Source organism: Nipponia nippon, unplaced genomic scaffold (assembly GCF_047370975.1).
Source record: "Nipponia nippon isolate SJK-2023a ecotype South Korea unplaced genomic scaffold, ASM4737097v1 scaffold_3, whole genome shotgun sequence".
Lineage (NCBI taxonomy): Eukaryota > Metazoa > Chordata > Aves > Pelecaniformes > Threskiornithidae > Nipponia > Nipponia nippon.
In genome coordinates this window covers 68,372,809-68,389,206 of record NW_028262347.1, presented here as the reverse complement: position 1 = coordinate 68,389,206, position 16,398 = coordinate 68,372,809, and the positions used below count along the sequence as shown (strand labels likewise).

General features: G+C 38.5%; 1 protein-coding gene across 11 annotated transcripts in view; it reads right to left on the bottom strand.

The window, feature by feature from the left end:
• The window catches only part of ERC1 (ELKS/RAB6-interacting/CAST family member 1), a 309,566-nt gene that overhangs the window by 229,547 nt on the left and 63,621 nt on the right, over positions 1-16,398 (bottom strand). For all 11 annotated transcript variants that reach the window (XM_087766222.1, XM_087766224.1, XM_087766223.1 and 8 more), the window contains exon 3: positions 14,179-14,595. In XM_087766222.1, the coding sequence (XP_087622348.1) occupies positions 14,179-14,595 (417 nt within the window). The remainder of the gene's footprint in view (positions 1-14,178; positions 14,596-16,398) is intronic.

Below are 16,398 nucleotides of genomic sequence, written 5' to 3'. Positions count from 1 at the left end.
CATTTTTAAAGCAAAGCATAGGACAGTCTGCCACATACGCTGCCCATAAGAAACTCAGAGCTTATCTTATTACCTTCAATCAAGGATCAGAGACAAAAACCACAGTGCTAACATATTGCCTTAATAAGAATAAGCTATGATGAGCTTCTAACACTCAAGACCAGCCTGAGCATTTAGAAATATGACAGAGAGCAGATCCAACACCCTCCACCTGTTTCTCAGTGGTCGTACCAGTACCTGTCATGAAAAACATGATTCTTCTTCAGTGTCCTTGGTCTTCCTCCATTGGGAATGATCTCAGCTGCCTTCCTTAAGGTAGCTGTGGTATATTTGTCCCTGTTTCCATCTCAGCCAGCTCTAACATGTTGATTCAAGAATTGCACCATAATTCCAAGATACTGTGGCTGTCAGTCCTTCTTGTGAGCTCTGGATAGAATGAGTTTCTGTCTGCCACCGGCACAATGTTGTTACAGACACCTTTTCAATATCTTAGCCTGTATGACTGTAGCTAGACTGGAGCCTTCAGAAATTTTCAAAGCATGCTTTTGTACAACTCAAGTGATAGGAGTGGCTTCCTCATGAAAAATCTCCATATCTGAAGTTTGCAGAGTGGACGCTGGGGATTCCGTTCATGCGTTCACCAAGCCGCATATTGCTGGAGAGGAATGCCCTCTGGAAGGGCAGGCCTGTATCTATTTGGCTGAAGTGAACACCACTGCTTGTACAAGTACACAAACATCTAAGAAAGAAACGTGACTTCTGACTATCCCTCTGCAGAGGCTCATACATGCCCCACGTCCTCCAGTCCCTTCTCAGAATTCTCAAGCTTTTCCTGCGATTCCCAGGCTGAGAGGAACCGAGAGGTTAAGACATACACTGTCCTTCTTGGTAAATTCACGCATGTTGTGTTAAGTGAGGTGGTATTTGAGAAAGCTTGTTCTAGCACACATCCTATATTGCAAATTATTCTGTAATCTCTGCCTGGCTATGACAGCACCTACTAAGAACATACATATAAACAACACAACTCCAAGAATGTCATTTAACTCCTTTGAGAGGAAACTAGTAAAAACAGTCCACAGTTGAAGACACCCCAGTCACATCTTGGCGGCACACTCAAATTCATGTCCACTTGAAAAAAAGTTATATGGGATGGGGAAAAAAAGAGGGTTTGAATCCCCTGAATTTCATAATTTAAAAAAAGTTGCTTTTCCTGACTTCAAAACTCATGTATGGGAAAAAGGGAATAATTATGAAGATGATTCTTTAAGTTTAAAAAGGTGAAGGAAGATAAAAGAGTGAAAAGTACCCTATTCTGAATTGCATGAGCTTTCACTAAATACAGAAAGTTAAATCTCCAGCTGTTCCTGTCACATTGGTTGTACAACCATCCAAGGACTGTTATTGCAGAATAAAATTAAACAGCTTGATACTAGGAAAAAAAAAAACAAATTCTTGTGAACTTTTGGGAATTGAGAAAACAAAAGATAAGAAGCTCAAAAAATAATATGCCAAAAGTCTATTTTGAACAATGTATTATTTTTATTGTAGTAGTGCAATTAGATACTAGATAATTTCCACTTGTGCAGAGACACCGTCTCTGACCTGAGAACATAAAAGCAACTACTCCTATGGAAATGGAATAGATGGAATCCACAGTAGGAGAACAGCATGTCACTAAAGGGATGCTGACACAACAGTGTCTGCTTTTTACATTGCACAGCGTTTTCCCAAATAGAAAATTCTTCTAAGGTTTTTCTTTAGAAATGCCTGTATCTCCACTCTCTGAAGTGATGCTTTGCGCTTCAGCAAAGGAAATGTCCTACTTCTATCATCTTAAGTAATTCCACTGTGATTTGGATGACATAACCTGCTGAAAAACAACACCTCCCACCTCTTGACTGCACAGTAAGGACTTAATTTTGGCAACATGCCTATGATTCTAAAGAGCCTGAAAACAGGGCTACAGGCAGACTGAACGTCCCTAGAACGCAGATTTAAGCGTGGCTGCTGAAGGAAGGTGGTGCATAGATAGCCTTCTTAATTGTGAAATACAGGTTATGTACTTATCTTTCAGTGGCAGAATGGAGAAATACTAATATATCATAGCTCTGACGTATTCAGATTCTATTGTGGACACACACTACATAGATGAATGAAAATTAATATTTTCATCTTCAAAACAGGACTTTTCAGAATAATTAAAAGCATAGGTAGGGCCAAACACAGACGTCAGGATCAGAAAAATACAAAACCAAGCCTTCATTCCTTGAAAGTTATCCATTCTGATAACGTAATAAAGCATTATTACTTTGTTCTACTTTCACACATGAAGAACTTTCACATGTAACTGATATTGTTCTATAACAGGTTAGTAAACTTCAGCATCTTCTTACCTTTGAATACAACTTAAATTATTATAACAAGGGGTGGCTCTTACATATATGTTTTATGTTTTTAATGTTTTTATATGTTCAATGACTCCTTTATTTAAAAAAGATAACAAAAGGGAAAAAAAAAAGCTACTTGTTCCCAAGTTATATGCAACATGCATGCTTTTCACTGTTTATTATTATTACTATTAAAAATATGCACCATATTTCTTTTTCAGTTTAGCCAGTGGGAACTTCTAGCCACCAGATATCATCACGACATTGCCAAGAATATTGAAGAACGCTCTATTATCCAATTTCTGTTCCAACTTTTATGTTTAATACGCCATAATTACAAGCTAGTAGAGTTTCTACAAGTCTTTGACATAAACAAGAAAAGCTTTAGGTGGAGGGACACTTTAGTACCTGTTTAGCACTAGTGCTACTGCTACACATATCCCATGTCCACTTTGTGTGTCTACAATTTAAAAACGATATTCACACATTGAAGAGAGTTCAAAGAATGACAGCAGGAGCATAATCTGTCTTTAGAAGAAAAAAAAAACAAAAATTATGGTGCAAATTCATCACAACTTTGAATTTTTATTGTCTGTGAAGGTACTTTAAAATGGGTTGTTCTGTTCAATAAACATTAAGATTCAATAATTGGACACTGAAAGCTAGAAATAGTCAGAAGTTTTAAACCGTGTGGCCACCATAACCAGAGTTGGGGTTGATACTTCATCACCACCAATTTTTTTATTAAGAATAGCTATCTTCCTTTTTTTAAAAAAAAACAAAACAACAAACTACTTCAAGAAAAGATATCAACTAAAGGTGTGCATCATATTACATCTGCCAAATAGGTCTGCAAGGTAGCACAATACCCCTATAAGAAACAATACTGTAATTTTCTGGTTGGCATAATTACGTAGAACAGCTGATCAAACGTACCGAGAACATTGAATATGTAAAGAATAGCTGCAATAAAGTGATTTTAATGCACTATAAAGAATGACAAATTCTGTGGGCTTTTTTCTTGACTAAGAAATGTCAAAATAATTGAAAATTAGAGAATATAGTTTAGAATTGAAGGAGTCCTCAATACTGAGCAGTATCAGCACTATTTCTTAAAAATATTAATAAATTATACACATGTGCATAATAATGACAGGAGAAATTTAATCAGAACCTTTTCTTCTTTCTTAACTGGGCCATATCATTCATTGTTATTCCCTGTTACTCCTGCCTCCTATTTTGCATGGGATTTGGAAGAAACATGAAGGTGCACTTTTAAGCAATGATGTTTTTACAGTGGAGAAGGCTGTATGCTTAAAAATATAGCAACTTATCTCTCAGTAGCACCACAAGATAAGCACTTCCCAAAGCAAAAAAGGACATGCCTTCCATTTCCTGCAGAACCTACATAATCAGGCAGCACATATCACATACCGAATAAGAAAAACACGCTCTTTCAAACATGAATTTCTTTTTAAAAAAAATGACAAAAAATATGATGTGCAATTAAAGACACAGCTGTAATTCTGACTTCTTTTATCTTAACTGGTCTACCCATGTCTTTATACGATCAAATATGATATTCTGTGCAAGATCTTTGCATCATTCGGTGCTCTGGATAGTTTCGGTTAACTAAAAAAAATATTTGTTTTTATTTGCCAACATGTAGTACAGGCCTTACTAAGTGAATGTTATACTTTTTGTACTTAAAGTTTAGTTTCCCAGATGGCTTTTCTGTCAGCCTTTCATGTCTAAATCTTTGAAAGATTTTAGCAACTTAGTTCCAATTAATTACAACAAAATGCAAATGTTACAACCAAAGAAAAATTTCACAAGCGTTCATCAGTTCAGTATTAACTATCATTGATGATTTTATAAATTATTTAAATAGATCTATAAGATCAAATAGATCTATAATTGTCTAGAAGGACGAATTGTACCTGACTAACCTGATTTTCTTCTACAACGAAGTAACTGGCTGTGTAGGTAAGTGATGAGCAGTGGGTGTTGCACGTCTGGAGGCCTTCAACATGGCCTCCAAACATCCCTGTAGCCAAACTGGTAGAGATACAGACTGGAAAAGTGGTTAACAAGGTGGGTGGAAAATGAGCTGGACTGTCCGGCTCAAAGCCTGGTAATCAGCAGCATGAAGTCCAATGGGTAGCTGCTTACTATTGACAGCCCTCAGAGGCTGATACTGTGGCCAATACTGTTCAGTGCCTTTATTAATGATCTGAACGATGGGACAGACGGCACTCTCAGCAAGTCTGCAGATCATATGAAATTTGGGGAAGACGTGAATTGGGAGTAAGCAGTGTGCCGTTACTGAGGGGGGAAAAAAAAAAAAAAGGAAAAAAAGTAAAATAAAAGAAAAAAAAAAAAGGCAAGCAAAGCCCAACTGCATCCTTGCTGTATTATCAAAAGTATACAACCAGGAGACGGGAAACAGTTATTTCTCTCTGTGCAGCTCTTGCGAGACCACTGCTGGAGTACTGTGCCCAATTTTGGGCTCCCCAGTAAAAGGAAGACGTTGAATAGCTGAAGAGAGTCCAACAGACAGCCACCAAGATGTTTGGGGCTGGAACATGCGATGTAAGAGGAGAGGATGAGAGAACTGTTTGTTCAGCTGAAAAGAAAAGCAGACTTGGGGGAACCTTAATGCTCTCTACAACTATCTAATTGGAACCTTAGAGACGACGGAGACAAAAGCCTTTTCAGAAGTGCACGGTGGAAGGATGATAGTCAACAGGCAAAAACTGCAGCACAGAAAATTCTGTCTCGTTAATATGGAAAAGATTTTACCAGGAGAGCAACCGGACACTGGACCAGGTGCCCAGAGAGGCTGTAGAATCCCCATCACTTGAAATTGCCGATTTGAGCAGGAGGTTGCATGAAATGACCTCTGGGAGAGCCCTTCAACCTGTATGACTCATTTATATAAATATCTTTACTAACTGGGACCAGAAGGTGACTGCATAGTATTACAATTGCTTAGTTTCAGGATTTTTACAAATATTTTTCAGAAAGTGCTTGATACCAGTAATTTTAACTTCTATTTCAGCAACATGTAAAACTGAACTCAAAAAAGAATGTATAATAGGAGTCCTGTATAATTTATCTCATTACTATTAGAGTTTTGCTACTAAAAAGATATAGATATACAAGTTTGGAACGAATAATCATGGTAGTTCCTTCAGATTCAACTCCTCAAATTATTTTTGTATTTTTCCATTTGTCATTTCCTGCATTTGCAAACACAATCAACATAATTCACTGAAAAATAAATTGATCGTATTAATAAAGAGCGTAACTTTGAAAGATGTGCTGAAAATGGCACACACATCAATAATGGAGGGTGCCAGTTGCTTTGAAGCTCAGTTACTCCTGGCTAAAGAAACTCATCTCTGTGTTTTGCAATTTTATGAATATATTCAGACAGTAATTTCTAAATCCAACCAAAAGCTCAGATATTAGGATACTTAAGTTTGCTAACAAAGGCATCGTCTAAAGTGAAAATTAAAACACAGCTTCCAGTTCATCTCAGTATTCCAATCAGCAAGAGACAAAAGCAAAATCCTGCAAAACTTCAGCATTAGAGTAAAAGCAAGATAAAGATGAGAGAGACCAATTCAAACCTTCCTATTACTTTTAAGTAGCAAGTGATTGTGTTGAAAACTGACTACAGAAGTGTGAATTCAAAAGCTAAACATCAATTAAAATTAAAATCTTAATCATATAGAACTTTCTTTACATATGTTCTATTAGTTCTTCATTCTTCCTTTCTTCCCTCTTCTTTAAGGTGCAAAAGCATATATTTTCTACTTAAATTACCTTCCAATTTCTAAATGGTATTTTCATTTTTTTTTTCTTCTACTGCAAACTTTCACTTATGGAAACAAAATTCCACGAATTTCATCTCTAATGAAGAGAAGGATAATATTAACATCTCCAAGGAAATTATACCTCAGCTATAATTTGTGAACAAAGCAAATCACATAATACATATTGATAAAGAAAATCATCTAATATAACAAAAGACATTAAAGTTTACGTATTTTAAACCTCTAATCCCAAGCCAGATTTATGCATTTCTAAATTGGTTCACATAGTTTTAAAAATCCCATCTAAAGGGGACGGAGGTGCTAGTGAACTAGTTAGAAATTTTGTCTTGTGTGAACAAAAAAAAAAAGACTAAGTAGCTCATTCATATAGAAAAAGATTGTTTGAAGTAAGTTAAAAAATTAAATCTCTATAATATAGATAATAATCTCTATATAGCCCCCTATGCTAGAAAAAAGCATATGAATTAACGCATTGAAATTTTATGGATTATTTTACTTTGATGAGATCATAACTATAACACAGAGAAAAAACCCTGACAGATGACTGGAATTCTGCTTTTTTCCATTTACTTAGTTCCTAGACATTATTAAATTATTACATAAAAAAATCAGAAACTTGCTATACAAGAATCAGAAGATGTTTATGACTTCTTTGTAGTCTGGAAAGACATGAAACAAATATGTTATTTTTCACCCTGATTTTTCAACTCTCTAAGAGCTATCAAGCTACCAACCTCTGAACTGAGGAAAGATGAAAATAATTTTATGTATGGTAGAACGTTTTTAACTGTCATTCTTTTATAAAGTGACATATAAGACATTCCAAACTACAATGGTATTAAAAAAAGCAAAATGTATAAAGAATAAATTATGCATGCTCTCGAGTTGCAACAGCCCATTTTCTCAAATTTTGATCTACAAAAGCTCTGTATGTTTTAAAACTGCTTCTAGACCAATCAAGTGATTCTAATAAAGACATAACTATTTAAATTATCTTAATTTAAATCAGTTCTCCCTGCTGTCCTCTTTGTGTGGTTTTGGCTGGGATAGAGTTAATTTTCTTTATAGTAGCTGGTATATTGCTGTGTTTTGGATTTAGTATGAGAATAACGTTGGTAACACGCTGATGTTTTCATTACTGCTGAGCAGTGCTTACACAGAGTCAAGGCCTTTTCTGCTCCTCACCCCCCCCGCCCCCCAGCGAGGAGGCTGGGGGTGCACAAGAGGTTGGGAGGGGGCACAGCTGTCACAGCTGACCCCAACTGGCCACAGGGCTATTCCATACCATATGACATCATGCTCAGCATATAAACCTGGGGGAAGTAGGAAGGGTGGGACGTTTGGAGCAATGGCGTTTATCTACCCAAGTAACCGTTACGCATGATGGAGCCCTGCTTTCCTGGAGAAGCCTGAACACCTGCCTGCTGATGGGAAGTAGTGAATTAATTCCTTGTTTTGTTTTGCTTTGCTTCTTTGCTTGTGCGCGTGACTTTTGCTTTACCTATTAAACTGTCTTTATCTCAGCCCACGAGTTTTCTCACTTTTACCCTTCTGATTCTCTCCCCCATCCCACCGGGGGGAGTGAGCGAGTGGCTGGGAGGTGCTTATTGCCAGCCAGGGCTAAAACGCGACACTCTTCTAAAAGGTCACAAGAACGAAGCAGCAACAGAAAAAGCAGATTTTTTTTTTTTTTTAACTCATCGGAAAGATGTCCCCAGGTATGATGATAGTAAGAGTTGCAATTACTGACTATCTACTCCAGCAAACCAAAAATTCTCTCTAAAAGTATGTCGTATTTATGTTGCGAAATCTTGGAACGGGACAAAAGTGTTCTTTGAGATAACTCTAATTGCTCCAATTAAAATTTCTAAATCCTTCTCTGAACCTGGAGCAGAAAAGGGTAAGAATTTTAACACACGCATGGAAAAAGAACTCCTTTGCAAAACTTGTCACAGTTAATTAAAATCTGGTCAGATAAGGCAAACAACCTTTCCCTTCACTGGGCACTGTTCAGCAGTGCTCCGATGGGATACTTAGATGGCACATCCATCCTTTCTCACCGAGCTCCTCGCTGCTGCTGTTTGGCCATCACAGCATCAAGTACAATAATCTAAAGCTACATCAAGTATACCTATGTTATAGCCTAGCGCGCCTGCTCGCTGCCCTGACAGACATTTACCCTACATGGAGACACAATAAAGAGTGCTCACAGAAATGTAGTGTTACTTCCGAGAATAAAGTGAGCACTGTTTGATTCAAAATAGCTACAAACAGGGATCAGTTCTTGTAATAAGGCCATACTAGATAACTGTAATACAGTTCACAAACAGGACTTTGTGGGCTTGCCATTTCAACAAACACTGAAGATGAAAAGAAATAATAGCTTTTTCTACCACAGCCTCCTTCCTTAAGTTCATTGTAAATGAGTGCCCTTATGAATGACCCATTTCAGTGATTGCTTTACATACAAAACCACTCTTTATTGGTTAAGCACTACATCCCTAACTCCTTAATTCAGTCTTGCACTCAGCTGTATTAAAAATCCATCTTGTTTGAATGGGCCCAATTATTATTAAAAAAAAAACAATCAAAACTGTAATTACTACCAAACACAGTTTTGGAAACACAAAGCGCAAAGCTACTGTTGGTTCTTTCCTTGTTTCACACCACTGTAACATCCGAACCTTGAACCTAGAACTGCCTCCTGAGGAAACCTTCCAGATAAAGAGCCTTCTTTCTGTTTCCGAATAAAAGGCTGTAGTCAGCCATCTGCTCCTGACCTGGATTCACAGTTCAGGGAATAACTGTCTAATTTTAGTCTATCAAATCAAATAGCTGTTTCATTCTTTATGATGAACTATGTTGCCATTCTATGACACTGATATTTCAATCAACACCTCACCCCACCTTCAATACGTGCTTAGCCTCAAGGTTGGAGCCAACCACTCCCTTTTCCCAGGAGAATTCTATAGCTACATGATCACAGTTTAACTTAAAGGGAGACTTAGTTTTGACCTCTTGCTGAAGGTGTTGACAACAGCCACATACAGCCTGTCACAAGTCACTTGCAGGACTTACATAGCCTTCATTATAAATATGTGGTAAAACTGTTATAAAGGAAGAAGAACAAGCACTGTGCATGACTTCTACTGCATCTTTTCTGGAAAAAACAATGGTTAGGGCCATGTATATTATCAGGACTCTGAATATATGTTATACAAGGCATGACGGGATTCATGGCTTCATAGGTGTATGGGGTAGATACCAATAAGCACACTGGCCAATGAAAAGAAGAGAATACATTTGGGAGCTTCCCCTCGTACACCCTCTTTAATTCTTACAATTTGAGACATCAAAGGCTATCCCTACCTGAGCAGGAGAAATGCAGTGATATGTCAGTATATCCCAGAGACTCCAGGTAGCGTATGCCATAGCACTGCTGTGAACAAAAATGTATTTGGCTTGCAGAGTACGTATGTCCAGCACCAACCCAGAGACAAACAGGTCATCAGGTTAACTACTGTTGTAAAGTTTGTGCTGATATCCCTTGTGAAGGAGTAAGAAAATGAGACAACACTGCTATAAAGTTGTTTGGCATATATCTGACAATAATACACAACGAGCAGCTTCTCTTTGTTCCCCCTGGGTAGAACCAATACAGATAGTTTTGTTTTTATCTTTTCTTCTAGGCATATAAACTTCTCTCTCCAAAAACTCTCAAGAAGTTACCTCTTTATTAACTGTGACGCTACAAGTGTATGATTTCAGTTCTTTCTTCAGATATATATTCCTAAACACAGAGAGTAATGATCAATTCAAAAGAGAGAGGTTTAAGCAAGCTGGTGTAATGACGTTGGACTGTCCTTAGGAATCAAAGTACTCCAGGTATGTAGAACACCAGATGTGGATACAATCACATCATATTCTGCCAGAAGCTGCACTGGTATTTGGTGTATCTATTACTCTGTGCAGCTGAGAAAAACATATTTCTACTCCGTGCATCTAGCATTTTGGGTGGGGGAACAGGGAGGTTGTCAAAAAGGGCACAGCAAGCTTCGTTATCGTTAGAGCTATGTGCTGTCACTGCCATCACTGATCATTCTGCAACAGGTGAGTCTGGAACAATGAGGTGGCCGTTGCTGTAACGTGGGAGCTATGCTGGAAGCTGCAGTCCAGCTGCTGGATTCCGTCAAGTATTTCTTGCTGGTATGATAATAATTTTGTTTCTGAGAGTTAAGTCTAGAATACCAACAATAATATGAATAATTTTCACTAAGACTTAAGAAGGGGTATTCAAAATAGCAGCCCTCTTTTTATAAGCTATGAAGCTTAAGCTTGTTTTCTAGGGTAGAGGAATGTGATGCAGCCACACTGTCATCTGCTGAAGTCAGGGCATTCAGATCCATGTCTGTGTTCAGATGTTCAATGAAACACTTAATTTTTCATTATTTTGTGTTAATGAGAGACTGTCCTCTGTATCAGCGAGTTGCCAAATACATGCTATGCTGGATACAGGATCTTTCCTATGGACTTGTATGGAAAGATTGCTTGAGTTCCCCAGAATTCAGGACATTTGGGAAAAGCACAAGAGAGTCAAATTGCTTAAGGATATACCTCTCACTATCTGCAGGAGAATCCATTTCAAAACCTGGATATGGGAGACTGAGACAGTGCTCTGGGAGATGATCAAAGATATTGCATAATCTTCTATATGAGGAACAACTAAGTAGCATTGGACTTTTCAGCCTGAAAAAAGAGAGAACTCAGAAAGGATATGACAAATTTAGAATTGTGAGGGGCACAGAGTCTTGGTAGCGATCACCCGTTCACTGTGTCTTCCAGGGCAAAAGCAAGAGGCTGTCAATGAAGCTACCGGGAGACAGGTTCAAACTCAAAAGAAATGAGGCAGGTTCTTCCTGCAACAGAGAATAGGCCTGTAGAACCACTTACCAAATGATGCTACAGCTGCAAAAGTTTATATGGGCTCAAGAAGACACTGACCATGTACTCGGATGGCAGATCTATGGAAGGTACTAAAGTGACAAGTCACAAAAAGTTCAAGAAAACCATCTGTAAACAGTTGGGAAGATGGGACAGCATTACAGAGAAGTATCATGTTTGCCTTGTTCTTACCCTTTGCTGGGTGTCTGCATATGGCCATTATGTCAAACAGAACGCTGGGATCATTGGCCTGAACCAGTACAGCTATTCCTTGGTTATGATCTTATCAGAACGACAAGTCTGGGCTCTCTAAGAATTTCCTTTCCTTAACAAATTAGTGCAATCTTTAGTACAATCACAGTAATAGTGACAGCTGAAGAAATCAATGAATTCACATGTATTTTTCAAGGTCAGACTGCTGGCCACTGCACCTGCACTGTCTGTCTAAGAAACCATCTGATGACCTTGAGTCTCAACATCATGGTTCGAATTACAAGTAGGCTTCAAAGCTGAAAAATGAAGGGATACCTTTTTACTTCAAGATGCAGATCTTTATTGTTATTCCCAGCAAAGATTTTTACCGGAAGCCTAGCACACTTGTAAAGTCAGAAACAGTACTAGTGGATTCTGACATCTCAGAACTTGCTTTAGCTAAGATGGTCAAAACTGCTATTAAAGTTTTGCTGAGCTTTTCTCATGTGTTAGAACATGAATTATAAAGCTGACCTCCCATGCAAATCCATTTGAGATACTAATGCTTCCTTTAACAGCAGTATTTAAAGAAGAGTTTAGCATGCCTTTCCAGGTACTGGGAATGTTAGATATAGAACCATCAAGAAAGCAGATTGGTATCTTCAAGGCAGCTCAAAAATTCCATAGTTAGTATCTGGGGTAGCAAAGGGCTAAAATAACCTAAAACTATGGAAATACAGATAAACACATAACAGAAGATTAGCTGAGGAGGGTGATGCAGACACACCTAAGAGGTTCTGCACAGAGACATCTTCCAAGTGTGCAACGGTGATAGCAACTCTGAACCAGACCTGCAGAGCAGAGCAACTTGGGTGCTCAGGAAATCAGATGCAGTCAGCTACAGTTCAGCAACATCCCCTGATTTTCTCCAGCCTCCTGGAGCCCCAAGCATGAGACCTGAGCTTCATGCAGACAAGTCTGAGTTCAGTTAGCTCGGTCTAGCTCAGAGCTCAAGGACAACGCACGGGTACTAGCAAAACCCTTCCTGATGTGACCCAGTTCCATAAGGAGATAATTTGGCATCTCTGCACGTGGCACCATGTTTCCAAGGGTGCTCAGCTTCAAGGCTGGATCCCATACCATATCAATGGCTTGAGCTATAGATTACAGTATACCCAGTTTACCCTTCTCAATGCATTAGAGCTGAGTGAGCAGCAAGGAGTACTTAATTTTAAAATGTTAGGTAAACAGCATTTGCACTTTCAAAGTCAGTAAGTCATCTCTATCTTCTCCAGGAAATCTTCTACTGTAAAGGCTAGGATTGACGATTTCCAGTATGTGTGAATGAAACAAGAATTCTTATCTCTCAACATCTACTCATCAGTAGCAGAAACAACAGTAACTGCAATCCTAAAAAAATTACACGGCCCCTGCCAGCTTTTCATTTGTGTTGCTGGACTTAAAGCAGAAACAAATGGAAGCCATTTGGGGCTCTTCCTGAAATAGATACAAGAATTGGAACAGAATTATCATTGGTTGCTAAATAAAGGAAAAACTGTAGTGTAGAAACTCTGGACTCATATTATCTTCACTCCAGACACTCAAGAGATTACTGCTCTAAAAAAATAAATCTGGCCTAAATCTGGCTCAGAAATGCAATGGGCTCTAGCTTTCTTATATAAATGCTTGCAAGAGCACAAGTACAATGGGTCAGGCCATGGAAAACATATGAATAAGAGGTATTAAGAAGTATTTATTTGCTGCAACCACTCATCTCAAAAACCTCTGTGTCAGACCTTGCTTCCCTGGCATCTTAGAGAGGGGGCTTAAATCTTGGGTATACATCAGGCTGTCAAAAAAATGCTGAACCACGAAGTAGACATGCAATGCCCAAAACAGGTCATTAGATTCACACACACATATTACACATACATGTATAGCTATCAATTCATGCATTCAATCTACAGATGTATGTAAAATAAACTTTACAGAAAATCTTATCATTAGTGAATACACGCATATACATACATACCTGTGTACGTACACAACACATGCTGAATTACCAGCCTTTTAGAAATTAATATTAGAACACTTCAGGAGGCTGGCTGACAAGAGGAAAATGCATTTAACAATATCAAGAAATGTAATGACACTGGCTACACAGCAACTCATTTATTTTCCTTTATTTTTCCAAGATACTTATATGTAGCCTGTATTTTATTATCATTAGTTTAGGATGATCAATAGTGAAGAATGTCTGCCAACGTACTCTAAGGTGCAATACAGATATAACAATGTTTTTTCTTTTCTGTTTTCAGAGGAGTGGGGGGAAGGGGTTACTATGTGTGCAGCAGTGCCCCTTTAAGTAATCTTTTTTTTTGGCTGTGCATCCAGGGCAGCTAATAGTTTTATCAAATACCCTTCACAGCAAGACGACTGTTTCCATGGAAACTGTAGAGCAATCATCCATTACTCCTGCAAAGATTTCTCTCAGCTCTTTCCTAAATACAGGTAGCTACTTTCTCTCGAACTAAAATAGAGCGGAAGAATGAATTTTACAGCCTGTGTGACAATTCACCTCCAGAACCTCATACGGAGACTACAGGGAAAGTGGGGCCTAAAGCACAGAACCCCAGAAAGCACAAGCAAGGAAACCATAAAGAAGTTCTAAAACAGGGACAAATTCTGTCAAGTCTGCAATGTGAAATACAGCTTATAGAGGTGATGGAAGATTCTTTCCTTACAGCTGTGAAATGGAGAGGAGACAGAGAAGAGCTTAAGATTGGAGATGAACCCAGAGCTCGGTCACTTACCTCTCTCAGCATGTTGTTTTCTTTTTCCTTCTGTTCGAGAAGGCTCTCCAAGTGATGCACGTGCATCTCTGCCTCAGCCAACCGTCTTGTTCGCTCATGATCTTCCTCAGTGGCTTTTGCTGACAGACCTTTACTCTGCAGCATCTCCAGCAGCTTTTTGATGGACTCATCACGTGCATTTAAGGTCTGTTTCTGTGTCTCAATTCGCAGTTCCATCTCTTCTAAGGTTTTACGTAGCAGGAAGAGTTCCTTGGCCTGGCGTTCGTGTTCTGCATGAAGTCGTTGGAAGTTTTCCTCTGTCAGCTCTGCCACAAAGGGCTCACTGGTTCTAGTGCTGCTGTCCTGCTGGAACAGCTGGTTCAGGTCCCGCTGGATCCGAAGCTCATCTTGGAGAGCCTGGATAGTCATCTGCATATGCTAAAAGAATAAATAAATAAAATCAGAGGATTCCCTCCATTGGAGAAAGAAAGAGAACAAACAGTATGAGCCACATCAGTGCTCCTGAACTACCAACCAAGAGGAAACCGAACACTGACAGACCAACATTGTTTTCTGAAAGCAGAATTGAGGTGGAATTGGGTTATACTACAGAAATTTCAAGTCCCTCCTTCTATGCCTGGTAGAGGTTGCTTAATACTACAAACCTCTTACTCGGGTGACTCTGTCACTTCCACCAACTTGAGTGAGTCACTATTTCAAATGGGAAAATGTCAGTAAGCTGAGAGCTTAAAGGCTTTTTTTATTCCAAATGTTTGCCTATGCTATAGAAGAATTCTGCATAAGAAGTCCTAGACTAGAATTACTATCTTGACAAAGCAGAGGGACACATCACTATTAGAACTTACATACCATCTAATAAAATGTAATCAGCCTTGAAGGCTCCCAGGGTCTTCAGTACTAACACTACACGTAGCACAGGCTTCCCAGTTGACTCACAGAAGAAACTTCAGCATGTCAGGAAGAACTACAGCTATAGAAAACTGGATATATGCTGACTGGGGAGAAGGGTCACATCATACAATTTTATGCATTTTTTGATTTTAGCACAGAAGAGAAATTACCACCTTACAAAGAGGAATGTGAAGTCAATCAAATGATCACCAGTAATTTGTGGTTGTGCAAGACAATAAATTCTGTCTCAATGACTGCGAATATAGTGGGTTAATATAGTGGGATAATATAGGAGAAACATAGTTTGCCTAGAAAAAAAGTCCTCACTTCATATTTAGATAAACATTTGTCGTCTTCTCTGCAAGACAGAAGTATTAAGAAAATAACAGAGAAGTACTAACACGCTGAACAAAGATCTGATTACCAGGGATGAGATACACACTGAGTGATACATCTCTACTCCTTTAAGAGTGGCAGACATGCTTACAATTTAGCCTGAATGTGAACAAGTCAGATGGTCTGATCCCTGGGGTCTACTTTTATATTACAAAAATCAGTGTCTGCAATACAGCTACTTCCAGTATTCACTAGGACTAAAGTACTAGTTCGCTAGTATTAGTTATAATCTATTATCAAGCTTGACGCAGGAGACAAGACCGTTAAGGTCTATAATGTAAAGATAGTGCCAAATTAATATGTTTGACATAAATCCAAGTACTTCATTTCACTCAAATATTTGTGAAAAGAGGAGATGTAAAAACATTTGGGTTTAAGTATTACTTCAAGAATATATTTATCACAATTCTTATGTAAAATTCCTTGGAGATATTCTTATGTAAAATTCCTTGGAGTTGGACCAGTTGACCTCCAGAGGTCTCTTCCAACCTCAACCATCCTGTGATTCTATGAAAAGACAATAGACAGAAGAGAGTATTTGCAGCACAGTTACCTACCTTTAACCTGTTCTAGAAATATTAACCACTAATCGTTAGTTTGGTTGTATAGAATGGTGTAAGGCAGTCCAATCCCATTTTCTTTACAAAGGTCAGTACTTTAGATTAAGTACTTCCCCTCCTATTGTGTTCTGGCCTAAGGAGACCTTTTTGAAACTAAAGGCGCTGTTTTGCAACCAGCTCACCTAAGTCCACACTGCTACTAAAAGGAACAGTCCAGCTCTCTGTCCTTCCTTAGGTGGCTGGCACTGACAACATGATCAAAATTTCACCTGGCTGAAAATCAACCCCATCAAAACCAAACAAAACGTCTTTCCAGCCAGATCTCTGATCCAGTTGATGGTGTGACTACACCAATGCTGATCCTGGTGCAAAG